We start from the raw sequence: 20373 nt of genomic DNA on the forward strand, positions 1-20373 counted from the left end.
CTGACATCTTTTTGAGTACGGGGCAACTGCATCTTTTGAATTATTCTCACTCTTTCTGATGTGACTTTTCTGACACCCTTTTCTATCTGGTGTCCTAGATATTTTACTGATTTCGCACAGAACTGTAGTTTGTCAGGGGCCACTTTATGCCCTTTCTCACACAGATGATTTAGGAGGGCAATGGTGTCAACTACACAGTCCCTGTGACTTTTAGACGCCAGTAGAAGGTCGTCTATGTACTGCACTAACACAGAGTTCCCAGGTAAGATCAAAGTCTCTAGACATTTTTTCAAGATCTGATTAAAGATAGAGGGGCTCTCTGTATACCCTTGAGGGACCCGGTTCCAACAATACACGTGACCTTCGAAGGCAAATGAGAAAAGAAATTTGCTGTCGGGGTGCAGGGGTATCGAAAAAAATGCATGACATAAATCAATCACAGTGAACCATTCAGCATCCCAAGGAATCTGGTACAATATCACTGCAGGGTTCGGGACAATAGGGCAGCAAGGAACTACAATTTTGTTAACCTTTCTCAGGTCCTGCACTACCCTATACTTGCCACTAGGCTTTTTGATGCCCATAATCGGTGAGTTACATGGGCTGCTCATCACTTCCTGTATGATGTCTCCTTCTAATAATTTTTGTATTTCCAGAGTGACACCTGCTTTCACTTCAGCATTCATTCGGTAGGGCCTAGTGTTAGGATATACTGCATTGTCCTTGATGGCTATCTGTATGGGGTCCACATCCTTCATCAACCCCACATCTTTTCCAGTGAAATCCCACACCTCTGGCTTTACGGCTTCCTGGAGTTCTTGGGGCAAGTCCTGCAGGGTCAATCTTTTAATTTCTGAGTCAGGTCTAAGCAACAATAATTTATAAATGCCATCTTCATCTGGGGTCTGTATTTCAACACCTTTTGGTGTGCAAAAGATGGTACAGTTCATTTTGCACAGCAAATCACGACCCAGTAGATTCACTGGACTGGTGTCACAGACGACAAATCTATGCATCTGTTTAAAATTTCCAATTGAAATCTCCATTGGTTCGGTAACAGGAGTACTAATCAATTGATTAGATACACCCACTACTTGGATATTTTCTCCCGAGAGGGGTAGGTTTGGAACGTCCACTGTTCTTACAGTAGAACGGGTAGCGCCAGTGTCCAACAGAAAGGTGACATCATTTCCGTCAACCTTTCCTTCAATATATGGTCCAGACTGGTCTACCGGCAAGGAAGCGCCAAGTACGCACTCCTCGTCCTCCCCTCTCAGGCCCCGTCAGTCCTGATCATTACAAAGGAAGGTATCATTCAGCAGATACTGCGAAGTTGCTGTATTTCTGTTCTCCCCGCTTTCCCAAACCTCTATCTCTTCATCTTCTGCCTGTCTTCCCCTGTATACCTGCTTGGGTGCTCGAGGCACCTGAACTGTTTTTACCTGGGGTTGAGTCTTTCTTGGTCTTTCTTTCTGCGTCTGTGGAGTTAAATCAGGAGTTTTTTCATTAATATCTACTAATTGGGGACACTCGTTTCGCCAGTGTCCAATTTCGCCGCACTGATGGCAGGGAAATTTTTTCATAGCCTCTTCCCTGCTAAATTTGGGCCGGGGCTTTCCTCCACCCCCTCCCCCAGGACCTTTGTTCTCAGCATTTTTAACCATGTTACTCAATTGTTTTTCCTGCTGTTCTGCGAGCTTCACCTGAGCCCACATCACCTTTTCCTTGAGGGCCTTTTTCTTTTCTGCCATCTCATCCTCGCAGTACTTAGCGTACCGCAGGACCTCATCCATTTTCTTAGTATGCCAACAGATTTTATTATCTTTTATCCACTGACAAATTTCAGGTCTTAAACCATTTACAAACCTGTAAATAAAGTGCGTCATATCCTTCAGGTCGATGTTATCAATACCACTGTATGTTTTAAATACCTGCAATAACCTCTCATAGAAGGAGTGCACTGTCTCGTCCCTTTCCTGTGTTGTTCTATCTATTTTTGTCCAATCAGTTTCCTTTGCGGGCACCTTTTCTTTCAAGTGCTGAATTACCTGCTCATATTTTCGCATGACATCCTTTGATGGCTCCCCTGTTTCTTTATTTCTTGGGTACTCCTCACTCAGCCAGTCTATGTTTATTTTACACTGGGTCCATAAATCTACTGGAACCACAATGTCGAAAAACCCATCCAGGTCTTTCCACAGACATTTCTGTACCTTCACGAACCTTTCCACCTGCCTGTACCAGTCAACTGGTTTCTCTCGTAATTTTGGAAAATCGTTCGTGAAGGACACAATATCCTGCCTAGACCAGGGCACATGCACATATTTCCCTCCTGGAACTTCGCGCATGGGGCATAACTGCTCAGGTTTTTCTACCTCTCTTAAAGCAAACTCAGGAGTCACTTGTCGGGAGCGAACCTCTTCTCTCTTTTTCGCCCACCTGCTTCTCCATCTTTCCACATCTCCCCATTTCTGCAGTACCCCCATTAATTCTTTAATCTGCAACTTCTTCCCTGCCACATTCAGGTGTTCTATATCTTTGTCTGAGAAGTCTGCTCTGTACGGTTTCTGTAAGGGCTTGGATTTTGAGATATCTACCCCCATACTAACTGCTGTTTCGGTCAGTTTTTCGTGGAGCACTCTGGTGTTCCTTGTAAAGCTTTTACATATGAACGACAATTCTTCTTCAGAGTAGGTATTCAATCGATCCAACCCCACATTTCCTGCCATTAATTCTTCTATTTCGACCCTCAGCTTGTAGAGGTCTAAAGGTTTTGTTTGCGGAGTCTGTTTCTCTAATTCACGACTCCAACTCTCAATTTCATCCGGAGTTACCAGAGAGACATTCCTAGTACCTGTTGCTGTCTCTAATTTAATTTCTTTTGTATTAAAAGGGTTATGCCTCTGCTGTATTCCCTTTCCAGTCTGTTTGTTTGGTAATTCCAAGAACGCAACTTCAGACTCGCACTCACTGGACTGATCATCTATGATGATCGGTTCCTGTCTCGGGGTTGCCATGACTGGGGTCATAACTGGAGTAATCGGATTTCCCTGACCATTTCCGTATAACGGGACCACCGGTCCAATAGTTACTGGAATAGTCAATGCCTCAGGACTGGTATTTAACTGGGAAATTTTCTGAATTATTTCTGTCCTTTGTCTAGCTAGAGCCTCTTGCTCCTTTTCCACTAGTACCCTTCTTAAAGTTGTGTCATGTAATATCTGTGGGGTCAACGGAGGAGTAAAACTCGGGGCAGTAGGATGCGTTTCACTTGGTCCTCCCCCATAATTAGGTTTCGGGAATAAAGTTCCAGTATTAAAGGACCTGCGCTCTTCCCCATATGGAGGTTGAACAAAAGGCAGTCCTGAATTCGATGGTTTCTCTTCGCTTTCATACAAGGGTCTGGGAAAAAAGATTTTCGTACGTGAATATTTTTCTTCCTGGCTCGCGGGCACTTTGGGATATATATCCCTTGTTTCCGTCGGTTCGGGTTTTTCAGGATAGGGCAATACTTGACCACCCCCTCCCAGTCCCAGGGACCTGTCTTCTTCCTTTAGGAAGTGGCGTCGGGGAACATCTCCTACACTGGAAGGTCGGGTTCCCTCATTGTAGGGTGGCGGACTTCTGGTACAGATGTCATCTATTAGTTCATCATCTGAATCCCCCAGGGCCCCCCAATGCTTACATTTTTCAGTACTTTTCTCACCCGCTCCAATGTTATGACATGCCGGCATCATGGGAAACAGACCCTCAACAATCATGCTCTGCCTCCACTGTTTCATCCTTTTATCCCTGGATTCCTGTTTCTGCCTGGGGTACCACTTGGTCAAACCCTTGTCCATTCGGGGTCTTTCTCTTTCAAAAGCCTCAATCTCCCATTCCTCTAATGCCTCATACTGCGTTAGTCTCGGTCTGGGATGCAGTTCATTCATTCGGGTTCTTAAATTAAATAAGATCCTACCATTGAAAGTACCATCTAACGGAAAAGCCAATACTCCGTCATCTTTTGTGTACTTCACCCAATTCTCCAACCACACACAGGTATTGTACCCTCGGTCAAACATCATGAATGAGGCAGGAGTATTAGGTGGTGGGACAAGAACACCTTCCCTAGATTTAATCGGTTTGTCCGTTTTAAAATAATTTTTCACCTTACTTACAAGGGACAATTTTCTCTTGGTTCCGTACATAATATCGTATCTATTAGTTTTCCACTGATCCCTTTCAAACCCTAGGTGCCTTGGATCAGGTCGAGTTCCTGTAGTCTGCGAGTGCCACATACGACTTCTGCGCTAAACTTTGTTTACAAACTACCTCCAATCAGAACGCGCTTCAGAAATTCGTGCAACCAATGGGTGCGCGACACTAAATAAGCTCCGCCAATGGGTGCGCGGCCCCTTCGTGAGACAGTTCCCACGCTCCGGCGCTCACCCCTCCTTTACAATTCCAGCTCCGCTACCCGCCCGCTGCTTTTACCAATCCCAGCGCGGCACAGAATGACGTCAGAGGCGCTTCGCGACTGACTCCCTCCCTTCACAAGGTAACGGAAACTTTCTTTCTTTTAAAGTGCTCAGTGCTTGGTTATTTTACAACAAATACACATTCGCCACAGTGCTCAAGTGTCTAGACAGAGAAAGAATTGTTTTACTGCAAGTAAACTACTTCCATTTACTTTTCACTCGCTGCGGGCAGATCTCTTCCGCCTACCCTTCACTCTAGCATCGGTGAACCTGTTATTCCCCTAAACTCATCCACTTCTTTCCGGGATATATTCCGAGTTTAAGGTTTCTCAGCGGACCCCTCTGCTTTCACGCTAGCTCCGAGGAACCTGCTACTCTTCCGATGTGACCCTTACTAGGTTACGCCACTATGGGAATTTTGCCAATGAACCCCGTTACTGTCATTTATTCACACATGTATTCAGAAAACCCTAGTTAGTGCTTCCCGGTTATCCTAACCTGCACCTAACTTTCCTCGAACCTGTGACCTCAGGACAATGGATTCTATTCACCACTTGCCCTTTCAATTCCCCGGGGAGTTCGGACAACATACAACTAAACGATTGACAATTGCATGGATTAGTACATATAACAATATAAGAACAAGAATAATGGCAATACAGTAATTCATGAATTTCAGCAGCGTATTCACAAGAGAGTGATCAGTTCCCTCAGAACAGCCGCTCTTATAGCAGCATTAATATAATAGCAGCTTCCGACTTAACTAGTCCAACTAATCCCTGCCTTACTCTCAACTAGTCCCTAACCATCCTCTAGCTACCAGAAAACTGATAGAGCGCGCGAGGCCACCTGACCAATAGTTTCGCCGTTTCCGGCTTCAGGGCCCATATACTTTTCAAATCACCATATACATCGATCAGGTGACTTCACGAGCTCTACCAAGTTGGTGTGTGTGTGTTCCCTGCTACCAATTTTCGGTGCACCCGACTTACCATCCACCGATGCGGGTGCCTAATGACCACAATGAATCAGGGAGCTAGCTGTAAAAGAAAGGCAGCAAAATACAAACCCAACCAATAACATTCAAATACTGTTTAAATGACCACGGACAACTGGAAGTTTTAAAATGTTTATCTAAAGTTAATTATTTTCTTGCATGAGGTACAATAAAACAAGGCAATCAATAATCAAGATAACGTAAATCACATAGGCATAAAGAAATAATGACAGAGTAATCATCAAAGTACTAATAAAATGTAACGAGAAAAGATACTATGCAAGTCAGTATTATCTAAACAGGGATAGCCTAAGTGTGGGTGACTATAGGAGAGTTTATAATGAATAACACGCTTCACTTAAGGTGAATGGGCCTTTGAACAATCTAGGCAATGAAGTTCTAGACCATATCAGGAAATGACACACTGCTATGCAAAATATAATTTCTAACAAATGAGAAGACATAGGAATAAACTTATGGAAAAATATAAATGACTTTCAATAGTTGCAGAAAGGCATGGAAAATATCACATGTGCAATGTTGAACTTTATTAAAGCAAAAGTTAGAAATTCAGAAGGTGCAAGAATTTAAGAGTTTTCAGAGCAATATTTACCTAGAAAGGTGTGGAAACCAAACCCTGGCCACGGGTCAGTTAAGGACAGGAAACCCTCAAGGAAGGATACCCCTCAAAGGACAGCAGGTGCAGAATGGACACCCAGGATAGGACAGGATACCCTCGGAATAGGAATCAGGACAGGACCCTCAGGACAGGACAGCAAACCCTCAGGACAGGACCCTCTTCAGGACAGGACCGGAACCCACAGTTCGGAAGCAACGCCTGCGCTCCACCCGCTCTGCAGCTATCGATCAAGACCCCGATTGGGTCAGCGAACTCCCAGCTAAGTGCTTTGCCAGCACTTTAAGGTTCAGTAGAACCTTAGCCTATGGTCAAATTTTGACAGAGTGCTCCGCAGCGCTCTGTATCTTCAGTCACCTATTGAGTGCGTTGGGTCAGTGACAGGTCAGCTAAACCAGACAAGTCGGACGGTTCACTAGGTGAACCCAGGGTAGATATACAGTTTGGGGACAGTGTACCACCTCCCAATGTTGCAAAGTGTCAGAATCCCTCAATTTCGATTGGTCCTAAGGTAGGATTTGGGTAACACACCAATCACAATACACGATTTGAAGCCTTCATTAACATATTTGGGTACCGCCTAGCAGGTTTGGGGTTCTCATGAGAACTGTGCAGGAAATTAACATTGTAACACATGAGGAGCAACATTCGCCGTTCTCGGAGCGCAGAGGTGGCTTTCCCAGGCGCATCTTGACTGTGGCTGCCAGCTGGCTGAGTTCCACTGTCCAAAGTGGCCACCTTTCAATGCTCCCTGGTCATGCGCAGAAGAGACCGTCAATATGGCTCCCAATCAGTTTGGACCCCCATTCCCCGCGGTACATGAAAAGTAAGCGAAAACAAGTTAATACATAATAATGTCATTATGAAAATACATCATAGGGTTTGTACTTTTAACTCATCATCAAGAAATAAAATTATTGCATTAAATGTTAGCTACATTGACACAATCACAAGAGCAGTGGCACGAGCAGTACCACATGATAAGCACAGCTATGAATTACGCATGCGCATAACTTTCCCTCCACTTCTGCAGACGCGTCAGGACACGTGAGTGCGGCTGACGCATGCGCAGTAACTAAAATACAAGCGGCGGCCATATTAAAGGACACGGATTAAATTCATTAGAAATACACATAGGCAAGCTTCGGGAACTTTGCCTAAACAAAACAAATGTTAGTAAAACATACGCTTTTGTTACCTTATTACACATAAACGAGGTTCTTGACTTCGGCAAGCCGCAAAATATGCGAAGCTTTGCTTCATCATACTGACTGGAAAATTATTAAGAGAGACATATGTTGGAAAAAGAGGAATAAGATGTCAGAGGAGAGACTAAAAAAAGAAGGGGCACTATTAGGAGACAGAAGCAGGCAATAAGGACAGAGAAAGACTAAAAAACAGAAGGGAGTATGAGAAAAACTGGCACTGTCAACAAAGACAAATTAAAAAAAGAAAAGAAGGGAAATATCAGAAAAAAGGGGACACTATAAGTAGAGAGAGGTAGACTGCGAGAGAGAAAGCAGACATATGAAAAAGGTGCAAGTGTAAATCTTTAATTTACACAGCCACTCAGTGTGATTTTAGACAAAAAATTGTAAACAATACTAAAACATTTTAGCAACTAAACACATTTCATGTATATGACCACTACATTTCAGTAGAGAATCCTGACTGATTTTGCAAATACATTTCCAATTTGCACCATTATTTTTTTGGGCCACATTACATCAAAAAATGAAACACAATAGAACAAGAAAGAGGCCCAAGGGGCTCGTAAATCTGCCCAACAGTGTATGCAGCAGTCTATGTATACTGAGTGAAAATTATTAAGAGAGAGATATGATGAGAGAGGAAGAAATAAAAGGTCAGAGGATACACTATAAAAGGCCCAAGGGGCTTGTAAATCTGCCAAACAGTGTATGCAGCAGTCTATATATACTGAGTGAAAATTATTAAGAGACAAATATGATGAGGGAGGGAGAAATACGAGGTCAGAGGATACACTATAAAAGGCCCAAGGGGCTTGTAAATCTGCCCAGCAGTGTATACTGACTGAAAATTATTAAGAGAAAGATATGATGAGACAGGGAGGATTAGGAAGTCAGAGAAAAGGCTATAAAAAGAAGGGACACTGTAAGGAGACAGAAGGACACAATAAGGACAGAGGGGGACTAAAAGGACAGGAGGGAGTATGAAAAGAAATGGCACTGTGAAGAAAGACAAATTAAAATAAGGAAATAAAGTAAAATATCAGAATAGAGAGAACACTATAAGCAGAGAGAGATAGACTGTGAGAGAACAGCAGAAATTATAGATAAAGGAGCAAGTGTAAATCTTTAATTTACACAGACACTCAGTGCGATTTTAGACAAAAAATGTAAACGATACATTTCACCAAAACACATTTACCACACTAAAACCTTTTAGCAACTAAACACATTCCATGCATATGACCACTACATTTCAGTAGATAATCCTGACTCATTTTGCAAATACAGTTCCAATTTGCACCATTATTTTTTTGGGCCACATTACATCAAAAAATGAAACACAATAGAACAAGAAAGAGGCCCAAGGGGCTAGTAAATCTGCCCAACAGTGTATGTAGCAGTCTATGTATACTGAGTGAAAATTATTAAGAGAGAGATATGATGAGAGAGGAAGAAATAAGAGGTCTGAGGATACACTATAAAAGGCCCAAGGGGCTTGTAAATCTGCTCAACAGTGTTTGCAACAGTCTATGTATACGGAGTGAAAATCATTAAGAGAGAGATATGATGAGAGAGGGAGGATTAAGAGGTCAAAGAAAAGACTGTAAAAAGAAGGGACAGGATTAGGAGACAGAAAGACACAATAAGGACAGAGAGGGACTAAAAGGACAGGAGTTCAAAAGTTCAAGTTCCAAAATTTGTATAGCGCACTACTCACCCAGAGGGTCTCAAGGCGCTTGTGGGAGGGAGGTGAATTTACTTATCGAATATCCAGGTTTTTAGTTGCTTTCTGAAAGAGAGGTGGTTCTGAGTGTAGCGGAGGTGGGTGGGGATAGAATTCCAGGTTTTAGCCGCTAAGTAGGAGAAGGATCTTTCCCCCATGGTGGATCTGTGGATGTGCGGGATTGCGGCGAGGGCTTGATTGGACGATCGTAGTTGGCGGGAGGGGGTGTTGAAGGATAGACGCGTGTTGAGGCATTCGGGTCCTAGGTTGTAGAGGGCTTTGTGTGCGTGGGTGAGGAGACGGAACGTTATTCTCTTGTTGACAGGGAGCCAATGGAGGTCTTTCAGGTGGTCGGAAATGTGAGCTTGCCGAGGGATGTCCAAAATGAGCCTGGCTGAGGGGGGAGTATGAAAAGAAATGGCACTGTGAAGAAATACAATTTAAAATAAGGAAATAAAGTAAAATATCAGAATAGAGAGAGATATACTGTGAGAGAAACAGCAGAGATTATGGAAAAAAGAGCAAGTGTAAATCTTTAATTTTCACAGACACTCAGTGTGATTTTAAACAAAAAAAGTAAACCATACAATACACCAAAACACATTTACCACACTAAAACATTTTAGTGACTAAACACATTTCATGTATATGACCACTACATTTCAGTAGACAATCCTGACTCATTTTGCAAATACATTTCCAATTTGCACTATTATTTTTTTACCAACATTACATCCAAAAATGAGAAACAATAAAACAAGAAAGAGATCCAACGGGCTTGTAAATCTGCCCAATAGTATATACAGCACTCTATGTAAACTGACCACAAAATTGTACATTTAGAACACAAGCCTAATTCTAAACAAGCAACACTATTAAGTATTCTGCAACTAAAAAAGTGACTGCAAACATTCTACATTTTTTAGTACTGCACTTTATTAAACAAAGATGACTAACTAAACACATTAACTTACCAAATGATTTTATCACAATAGTTATCCAAATGCAGACAAACTCAGAATATAATTCTACAAACTTGACAGGAATGAACACATTACTATTACTAAAAATAAAATGCAACACATACAGTCCCTTACAAATAATCAACTCACCTTTCAAACTTATTGGAAGATTAAGAAGAATGCCACACACACAGCAGATAGTCTCAGACAGAATCTCTCTGCTTCAGTGCGTGCAGCAGAACCAAACAAATGGCACATTTTTCCTCTCAATTTACACATATATACACATTTATAACAAATCAATTTCCTTCACACAATAATTCAAAACCAAAGACACATTTTCATTGGTTTAACATTTCAAACCTTTCCAACTGACATAACTTTCCACCCTCCCCCCAGCAGATCATGCAAAAGTTAACTCTCAACAGAGGTCAAAAGTTCAGCACTCTATAAAACACTGCTACTCAACAAGTTTAGACTATGCATAAGTACTTACATATAAGTACCAATAAATAGAAAAGGTATAATTAGAACCAACCAACGCATAAACACATAAACTTGATGGATATTTGTAAAATATTTTTTTTATTGAGTTTTTCATGCTGAGGTGTGCTCATGGAACGTTTTACAGACTTTGCACAGTATGTCGTACGTGCGAGCATGGTACGCGTACGGTGAATCAATCGTAAAAAAAAAATAGACTCTATTACAAATTTTTTATATTCCCGGGGGACCCCATCCCCTGGGGCTAAAATATAACGTTGGGGACCGTGGGGGGAGCCCCAAAGCCCCCACGGTCCCAGCCGGCTCCCCGCGTCCTTCGGGAGCCGGCATTGCTTTTCGTCAGAGAGAGCAGCTAACATGCTGCTCTCTCTGACGAAAAGCAGTTTGCTATGGTAGGGTGGGAGCCGCGAGGCTCCAGCCCTACCATAGCAAACAGCAGTGTCCCAGGGGTAGGCACCACGGGACACTGAACGAGCCATCCCTGTGGAGGTGGTGGTCCCCAGGGCCACACAAGGCTCCAGGAGGGGGGCCGCGCTGCCCCCCTCCCAACATAGAAAAGCCCCGGGGGGTGGTGGTTCCCGGGGCTGGGGGGTCCATCACGGACCCCCCTATTTTACATATTAGTACCCTGGAGAGGTGGCGGTCCCCGGGGTGTGTGGGGGGTTCAGCCCCCCACACAGGTTTTTTTTTAAAAAGCTGCGGGGGGGCCGTGAGCCCCCCGCATACTTAAGAAGAAAGCCCCGGGGGGTAACGGTCCCTGGGCTCGGGGGGCCTTAGAGGCCCCCCATCACTAATAACAAAGCCCTGGGGGTGGCGGTCCCCGGGGGTGCGGGGGGGCAATGAGCCCCCCACAAACATAGACCTAAAGCCCCGGGGGACGGTGTCCCCAGAGATTATAAAAAAATTAGTTATAGAGACTATTTTTTTTTTAAGATAAATTTTCTATACGCGTACGGTGCGAGGTCCGTAAGTCATACCGTGAGCGTATAAAACCAAGAAAAAAAATGACATTGCACATCATTGTAAAGCCCCCTAACTAACCCAAGAGAGTCAGGAAGTCCTATAGCAAACAGCAAATATTTCCTGTCAATCTACACATTCAATCCACACACATATACAAATTAATAACAAATCACATTTATTCCCAGATTCAATCAAAATGAAACACACTTTTCTGTTGCTTGAACTTTTGATCCTTTTCCAAATGTCAAATCTTTCAACCCTTCCCCCAACCTCATTCTGCCAGTTACCATAGAAACACTACAGGGAACACCTTACTGACAACACAGGTGAAAAGGTGATCATACATTGTTGCAAATCAAAACAGCAAGTGTGCTTGACTTCTCAATATACCAGCTTATCTTAAGTAATGTTCTTTTCTATCACTTTTTCTTAACTAATAAATGACAGACTTTTATAAAACAGAAAATTGCACCCTACTTTTCTACCTAATAACATTTCAAACAACCAATCACTTCTTTACTTTCTTTCAAAACTCCAGTTATCCACCATTTTAGAAAAAGAAAATTATTCAAACTGCCCTTTCATTTACAGAGACCATCTGAGTACATCCAGACCTCTCTTCAAGATGCTTACAGTGTGGATTGTGGGACACAGCTATATTTTCTGGAATGAAAGGTACACACAACAGAAACAAATTCACAAAGACCTAGGTTTACCAAATGTAGACATTAAATGGATTGGACAGAGAGGGTTAAAGTGGCACCAATTGATGCCATTAGTGAAATCCTTTATGCATCTCCAACACCCTAACCTCATAATTGTGCACTGTGGTGGCAATGATCTAGGCACTTTAACTGGGGTAGGACTGGAAATGTTTATGAAGGAAACCTTTACAAAACTGATGTCACTTTTCCCCCAAACTGACTTTGTCTACTCTAATATATGTCAAAGGCAAAAATGGAACTGGTCCAATCAATTTTGTCCACAAATTGAGAAAGCTAGGAAACAAGTGAATAAATCTGTTTATGCTTTTCTCCGAGACTATAGAATGAGGTCCATTTACCACAACAATCTCCGTTTCAATATGCAAAACATCTATAGAAGAGACGGTGTACATTTTACAGATGAAGGGAACAGAGTCTTCCTCATAAACTTTAAACTCTGCATTGGTACTGACTTGTAGGTACTAAAATCTCCAAATAAACAAAAGGGCTCTTTTAGGGCCACCCAACATGTAAGCACATACACTTCATAAATATCTAAAAATATTTTACTTTTACATGCTTAGGTGCGCGCACAGGACGTCCTACAAACTTTGCACAGTACGTCATACGTGCGAGCATGGTACGCGTACGGTGAATCAACCGTAAAATAAAAATAGCCTCTATTACTAATTTTTTATAATCCCCGGGGACTCCATCCCCCAGGGCTAAAATCTAATGTTGGGGACGGGGGGGGGCCCCAAAGCCCCCACGGTCCCAGCCTGCTCCCCGCGTCCTTCGGGAGCGGGCATTGCTTTTTGACAGAGAGAGCAGCTAACATGCTGCTCTCTCTCTGATGAAAAGCAGTTTGCTATGGTAGGGTGGGAGCCGCGAGGCTCCAGCCCTACCATAGCAAACAGCAGTGTCCCAGGGGTAGGGACCCCGGTACACTGCAGGAGCCGGCCCTGGGGAGGTGGCGGTCCCCAGGGCCACAGAAGGCTCCAGGAGGGGGGCCGTGCGGCCCCTCTCCCAACATCAACAAAGCTCCAGGGGGTGGTGGTCCCCGGGGCTGGGGGGTCCGTCACTGACCCCCCTATTTTACATAGTAGTGCCCCGGGGAGGTGGCGGTCCCGGGGCGTGTGGGGGGGGAGGTTAAGCCCCGTTCACACAGTTTTTTTTTTTTTTAAAGCCCCGGGGGTTGGCGGTCCCCGGGGCAGTGTGGGGGGGATTAGGACCCTCCCACACACTTTTTGTAAAATATGCCCTCGGGATTTGGTCCCCCGGGGGCTAATTTTAAAAAAAGCAGTCCGGGTTTTTTTTTTCTTTTTTGCGGAGTTCGCGTACGTACGCGAACTCCGCGATTTTTAAAAAAAACAAATAAATACATTTTTGGCCTTGGGAGTCCTTGTGGAACCCCCTGAGCAGGCCTAGGGGGTCAGGGTGTGTCCACCCTACCCCCTTTATATGTTTTGCGCATTTGTATTCTGCTTTCTTGTGCCTTGGTTCTACCGAGGCACAAAATGGCTGCCAACACTTCCTGGTTTGAGGTGTTGACAGACAGTTGAAATCCAATCAGCATGCAGCTTGTGCTCTGGAAGGTACGCATACTGTACAGAGTACTGTACAGAGTACGGTAAGCTCCTCTAGATATACTTATGATTTTACTTATGATTTTCTCAGGAACTACTGAACGGATTTACACCATTCAACAAAAAGGGTCATCTGTGAACTGAACTCTACCTTTTTGCCAAATTTGATGTAATTCCGTTCAGCTGTTCGGGCTGTAGCCCTGGCTAAAGGTCCTATGGAAAATTGCATGGAGAAAACACGTTTTGGGACCCCCCTTTTTTCTCAGCCCCCGCTTGACGGATCAACCGCAAACTTTCAGGGAAGGAGCAGAGCGGAGCAGGCCAATTTCTTGGAGAATTTCGCGAAGATTCGTCCACCGACGCCAAAGTAATTCCAAATAGAATGTTGCGGATTTCCTATGGAACTAGGTCCTAACTATGACTAACTACTAGCGACCGCCAGTAGGTAATATATATATATATATATTACCTACTGGCGGTCGCCAGTAGGTAGTTATAGTTAGGATTGATTTCCATAGGGAAATCGTAACATTCTATTTGGAATAACTTTTGCGCCGGTGGAGGAATCTACCTGAAATTTTCAGCAACTTTGCCTCGCGGCGCTCCGGTCCTTCCCTGAAAGTTTGGGGGGGATTCGTCAAGCGGGGGACGAGATAAAAGGGGGGTCCTAAAACGTGTTTTCCCCATGTTAATTTCCATAGGGCGGTCGGTCGCACTTTTAGCTCGAACGGCTGAATGGATTTTCACCAAACTTGGCAAAATTGTAGGGACTGGTAGCCCGATGTGCCTTTGCTATGTCTCAAGATATGTGCTCCAGAGGATTTTGAGTAATTTAGGTTCAAAAAAATGTATATATCTATAGCCGCGCCCCGGTACGCGCACCGGGGAGCGCTCCGGGCGCGCCACGCGACTTGCGCACGGAAAGCTGATTGGCTCTCGGGTATCTGTAAACATTCGAAACAGTCCGGAGCGGCCGCCATCTTGTGTCTTGGTAGGATCGAGACACAAGAGGTGGTAAAAACAAAGGGGGAATAATCATAAGGGGGCAGGGTAGACCCCCCCTGACCCCCTAGGTTTGATGTGGGGGCCATAAAAGGGTCCCTCGGGAATTTTTTTTTTATTTTTTTTGTTTTCGCGGGGGGAGCGCCCGGTACGCGCACCGGGGAGAGTACCGGGGAGCGTAGCATTGGGAAACCCCCGTTTATTCACTGCGTCACCTCTACGACCCTTTCTTGCGTCAATATACCCATTTTGCATACATTACACCTGACGTAGGTATAATGTGGCGCAGGGGTTTACAAAGTGACGCATCTACCTAGATGCGTCACTTTGTAAATATGACTCAATAAGGTGTATTTTTAACAGCAGTGGTGCGTCACAAAAAGTGACGCACCGGTGGCGTAAAAGGGACGCATGGCCTCATAAATGAGGCCTTCAGTTTTCTACTCATGCGTCATATTAAATATATGACGTATTATCTCGCAAGTACTTTTAGATATGTCAGTATTTCAGACGTATCTGTAAGTGCAAAAGTGAAGCATTGCTGGAGTGTGTCACAAAAATGATGCAACTCCAGCAATGCATCCTTTCACATGGGGCCAGGCCTGCACCAGTCTTACGCCTGCTGTGAAACAGGCGCAAGATTTGGACGCAACAGCATCATAAAAGTGACGTAGTGATATCTCATAGATTTTACTGCGTCACCTCTACGACCCTTTCTTGCGTCAATATGTCCCTTTTGCATACATTACACCTGATGTAGGTAGAATGTGGCGCAGGGGTTTACAAAGTGATGCATGTACCTAGATGTGTCACTTTGTAAATCATGCCTTCCCTGGACCGGATACAAGCCTCCGAGGACCGGTTTCTGGCATTACAACCGTCCTCAGCCCGGCTTGCTTGAATCCAGTGGCAAAGTGAGCAAGGGACTCACGTCTGAGCATACCCTGCCACACTTATGGCGGCCAAAAGCGGTACAAAAGGGGGTGGTGATGGACGGAGCATCTGAACCAATCAAACACTCACACCCAGTCAAAAGATCTGGGTTTAATCCATCACCGTTCTTTAGCCCACTCCGCCACCCCAGTTCAGACATGGCTACATGCAAATCAGTCCGACCCTGTGCCTCATGGGAACAGTCTAGCCCGAACCGCCAAGCCATGCCTTCCCTGGACCGGATACAAGCCTCCGATGACCGGTTTGTGGCATTTCTGGCATTACAGCCGTCCTCAGCCCGGCTTGCTTGAATCCAGTGGCAAAGTGAGCATGGATTGTGCTACCATCATTTGGGGAGGCGATTTTAATGTAGTTTTGAATGACACCCTGGATCGCAGAGGTGCGTCCAGGCCGCTACACCCCCATGCATGTCAGGCCCTTCATGATATTATGACAGAGGGTAATCTACTTGACATTTGGAGGATACGTCACCCGGGTATTCGCGAGGGGACATGTATCTCCAGTCAGCATGCAGCTTGGTCCAGGTTGGATTTTTGGCTGGTATCCCCCGACGTAGCTAGCTGGACAACAGAGGTTTGTGGCCTGGCCCGCTCATTATCTGATCACGCACCATGCCTCCTAGAGTTGGCACTCCCAGATACATATACACGTGCTTTTAGCTGGCGGCTCCCCCCGCACGCCTTGTTAGACGAGGCTTCCAAGGAGTAAATCAGAAAGGACATTATAGATTATTTCTCTGTTAACTCAGGCTCGGTGTCCACCGAGTCGATACTGTGGGATGCATTCAAAGTAGTTATTAGGGGACAATGTATAGCGAGACAAGCGGGAGTCCTGAAGGCCATCAGGGGCACCATAAACAACATAGAAGGGAAGATAAAAGATATAGAAAACATGTTTTGTGTGGACCCAAACCCAGAGACAGCGGCAGAATTGAAAGGGAAATTGCTGGAATTTGCAGAGGAGGCCCAACGGGAACTTAAATTCCTAGGCAAACATGCCGAGGCCAGAAGATATGGAGAGGGAGACAGGCCGGGTCGCACCCTGGCGAATCTAATTAACGATAGCTGACATTGCGAAAGTGATTAGTGGTTTACCATTGAATAAGGCGCCTGGCCCAGATGGTCTTACAACTGCATTTTATAAAGCATATGCGGAGGAACTGGCACCAAGGTTACATGCCATATATGCGGAATTGCTAGAATCGGGTATTCTCCCGGCCTCCATGAGGGAGGCGTTGATCATGACCTTATTAAAGCCAGACAAAGATGAACTATCATTGGACTCCTATAGGCCGCTTTCCTTAATAAATGTGGATGTAAAAATATTTGCTAAACTTATAGCAGACCCCTTCAGCCACTCCTCCCGATGGTGGCCCTCCCGGATCAATCTGGGTTCATACGTGGCAGCTCCACCTCCCATAATCTCAGAACCATCTTCTCGGTGTTACACTATCTCCACCCTACGGTGCATGCTGCGGCTGTTTTCCTTGACGCCACTAAGGCGTTTGACTCCCTAGAATGGCCTTACCTATTCCGTATATTGGAGCGTATGGGATTCAGCCCGCTGTTTTTTGCCCAAATACGGCTGCTGTATACTAAACAGACAGCACGAGTTAGGGTAAATGGTATGATCTCGGACCCATTCGAAATTTCCCGAGGCACAAGGCAAGGCTGTCCATTGTCTCCACTACTCTTTGCCATTGCTATGGAACCTCTTGAAGCTAGAATTCGACAACACCATACTGCTCGAGGAATAGGTTTCAGCACACGTAGCTTATTAATTTCCCGCTATGCCGATGACGTAACCCTGTATGTCCGAGACCCCTCCACCAATCTGGACCCTTTGCTGCGAGAGTTTGTAAGGTTTGGCGGACTATCTGGTGTATCAATCAACTGTGTCAAATCGGTGGTCTTCCCATTGACAGACCACACACCCGAGGTGCGGTCGGAGTTCCCACTTCGCTGGGCAGCAGATGAAGTCAAGTATCTAGGTATCTGGCTCAGCCGCAACCTTCAAGATATCTGGTCTTTGAATTTTGGGCGAGCCGTTACTTGGCTCGAGAGCAAGGTGGCAATCTGGTCGAAACTGCCCCTGTCGATTGCTGGGAGGGTAGCTCTGTCCAAAATGGTGGTCGTGCCTAAATTCCTTTATTTATTTGCGAATATTCCAATCCTGCTCACGAAACATTTTTTCAGTTGCCTGTGGTCTCACTTGTTATCCTTGGTGTGGGCCGGAGGCTAAGTCAGGATTTCCTGGGCTTTGATGACCTTGGCGTTGAGACAAGGGGGTCTGGGCGCTCCGGACATGCACCTATATGCACTATGTGCGCAAGCTCAATTATTGCATTTCTGGGCCTACCCCACGCCATACCAGCCACATGTGGCGGTGGAGCTAGATTCGGTAGCGCCACTATCTTTGGCGGTAGCCTTATATCACAGAGCCCCTCGGACTTCAGGTGATATTGATACTGCTAATACCCTGCGCTGGGCGTGGAGAGAGTTACAGAGGCGGGCTCGCCTCCCGATACTCTACGCACCTGCGATTCCTTTAAAACACAACCCGATGCTGCCCTGTCTTGAGGAGAGTGGAGGTGAAATATCATTGGGTGGCACTCGCTTACGCACCTTCGCTGATATATATCCTGAAGGGACGTTCAGAGCCCAGCCCGTGGAGATAGAGGAGTTGGAAGTCCCCTTTCGAGAGATATTTGCGTATCATAAACTAAAGGCGACATGCCGCTCTTTTTGGGAGGGTTTTCCAGACGAGCCCCCAACACTGCACGCCCTCCAGAACATATTAGCACGAGCCTCCCCAAGGAAATTGGTGACTAGACTTTATACTGCTATGCAGGACCAGGCCCCGATTATGGTGCCACTCTCCTTGCGACTTTGGAACTTAGAATTAGATATAACACTGACCGAGGAGCACTGGTCTTTTTGCTGTAAACAATTATTGGAGCTTTCCCCCAACTGTAAATTGCGTCTTATTCACTTTAAATGTTTATATCGATACTATCGCTCGCCTATTAGCCTTCACTGCATGCACTTACGGGAAGATGCTAGATGCTGGAGATGTAGATTTGACAATGCTACCTTTTTACATATGGCCTGGAGCTGTCCTCAGCTTCTTGGGTACTGACGAGAAATATTTACTGCTGTTAATCAAATTGTTGGGAGATCTGATGACCCGACCCCACACTTAGGCCTCCTGGGACTGGTAAAAGACACTGTGCCTAAAAGGCGTAAACTCCATGCCCTTTTATTGTTATATGCTAGGCGGCAAATTGCAATCAGATGGGGTCGGAAAAAGCTGCCTGAATTTGCGGTTTGGCTGTCCGATGTTACCTATGGCCACACACAACTCGGCACATATTGGGAGTTGATGCCCTCTGCATCTAGACCCCGAGATATTTGGGAGCCATTCATGCAATGGACACAGGCAAGAGCGGGCTCTCCTACGACTATACAGTCCGAGGCTCGATCTGATGGTCAAGAGAACCCACCTAGTTAAATCCCAATCGACTGTAACGTATGCACACTTCTTCTAGATTGTATGTGTTATATTTTGCAATATATTATGCATCACCTACAAATACAGCTTGACCTACGGTTCGAAATGCCCTGCCCTGCTATCTACCTCACATGATTTACTCCTATGTATAAAACAATTTACATGTTGTCACTCGTTTGATTCGCTTACCATGATCCCTCCACTGTTTGCAGACACCCTAGACCGGGAATGACTCACTCTTTATGTTTGTATAATGGTATATTAAGTAGACCGACAGCTGTTTGTCTGTATGACTTTTTGTTAAAGTTCATGTTTATTTTATTTTATGTTATTTTTCAGTGATCTATTTTATTTATTATTTGTAACATTGCCCCATGACATATGGATATTGTATTATCCTTTGAAGAGGTTTTTATGATGCTATGTGTATCGTTCTTCTTTAAAATTTCAATAAAAAATATTTTATTTTTTTTAAAAGGAGAATAGCAGTAATAAAGATTACTGGTAACTAACATAGAATGTATCTGTTCCTCTTCACCATTACAAGCATCGGTTCTACATTGTATATGCCTATATGCCTAGGGCATTAATGGAATTTATAGCCCACTCTAAAATACCAATGGTATAACAAACAGCTGTACCATGTGCCTCAACCTAAGCATAGTGCAACGTTTTCGATTCAGTAAATGATTTTGCAATGTTTTGACCTACAACAAGCATTTAGTATCTAAGAAATCTTAATTCTTAATAATGAAATGTCAAATCAGGGTAGTCCTTTATTCACCAAGAAATGACAAATGGCCTTTTAAGCAGCAAATGCTATGTTTTTGTGTCTGACCACTACAGATGCTGGAGTACACCAAAGAGAGAACTGTGGAACTGTTTTCCAAATTTCTCGACAGTGGCGGTGTGTTACCGGAGGAGGAGGAGGAAACGTTAGTGCCGGTGAGTGGGCAAGCTTCTGTTATCAAATTGGTATTTACTGGCATACTGATTAGACTTATAAAATGATTTAGCACTGAGGAGAGAATGTGGCCTAACGGCTAGGGCATTCGACCTAAAAGCTGGAGAACCGAATTCGAGTCTCGGCAGGGACGCTCAACATTCTGTAATTCTGGGCAAATCACTTAATCTCCCCATGCCTAAGAAATAAAATGAAT

General features: G+C 44.6%; 1 protein-coding gene across 4 annotated transcripts in view; it reads left to right on the top strand.

The window, feature by feature from the left end:
• Positions 1 to 20373, top strand: part of PDIA2 (protein disulfide isomerase family A member 2) — a 1068054-nt gene that overhangs the window by 987741 nt on the left and 59940 nt on the right. For all 4 annotated transcript variants that reach the window (XM_078662895.1, XM_078662896.1, XM_078662898.1 and 1 more), the window contains one exon: positions 20060 to 20158. In XM_078662895.1, the coding sequence (XP_078519021.1) occupies positions 20060 to 20158 (99 nt within the window). The remainder of the gene's footprint in view (positions 1 to 20059; positions 20159 to 20373) is intronic.

The sequence above is a fragment of the Lissotriton helveticus genome, chromosome 10 (genome assembly GCF_964261635.1).
Source record: "Lissotriton helveticus chromosome 10, aLisHel1.1, whole genome shotgun sequence".
Lineage (NCBI taxonomy): Eukaryota > Metazoa > Chordata > Amphibia > Caudata > Salamandridae > Lissotriton > Lissotriton helveticus.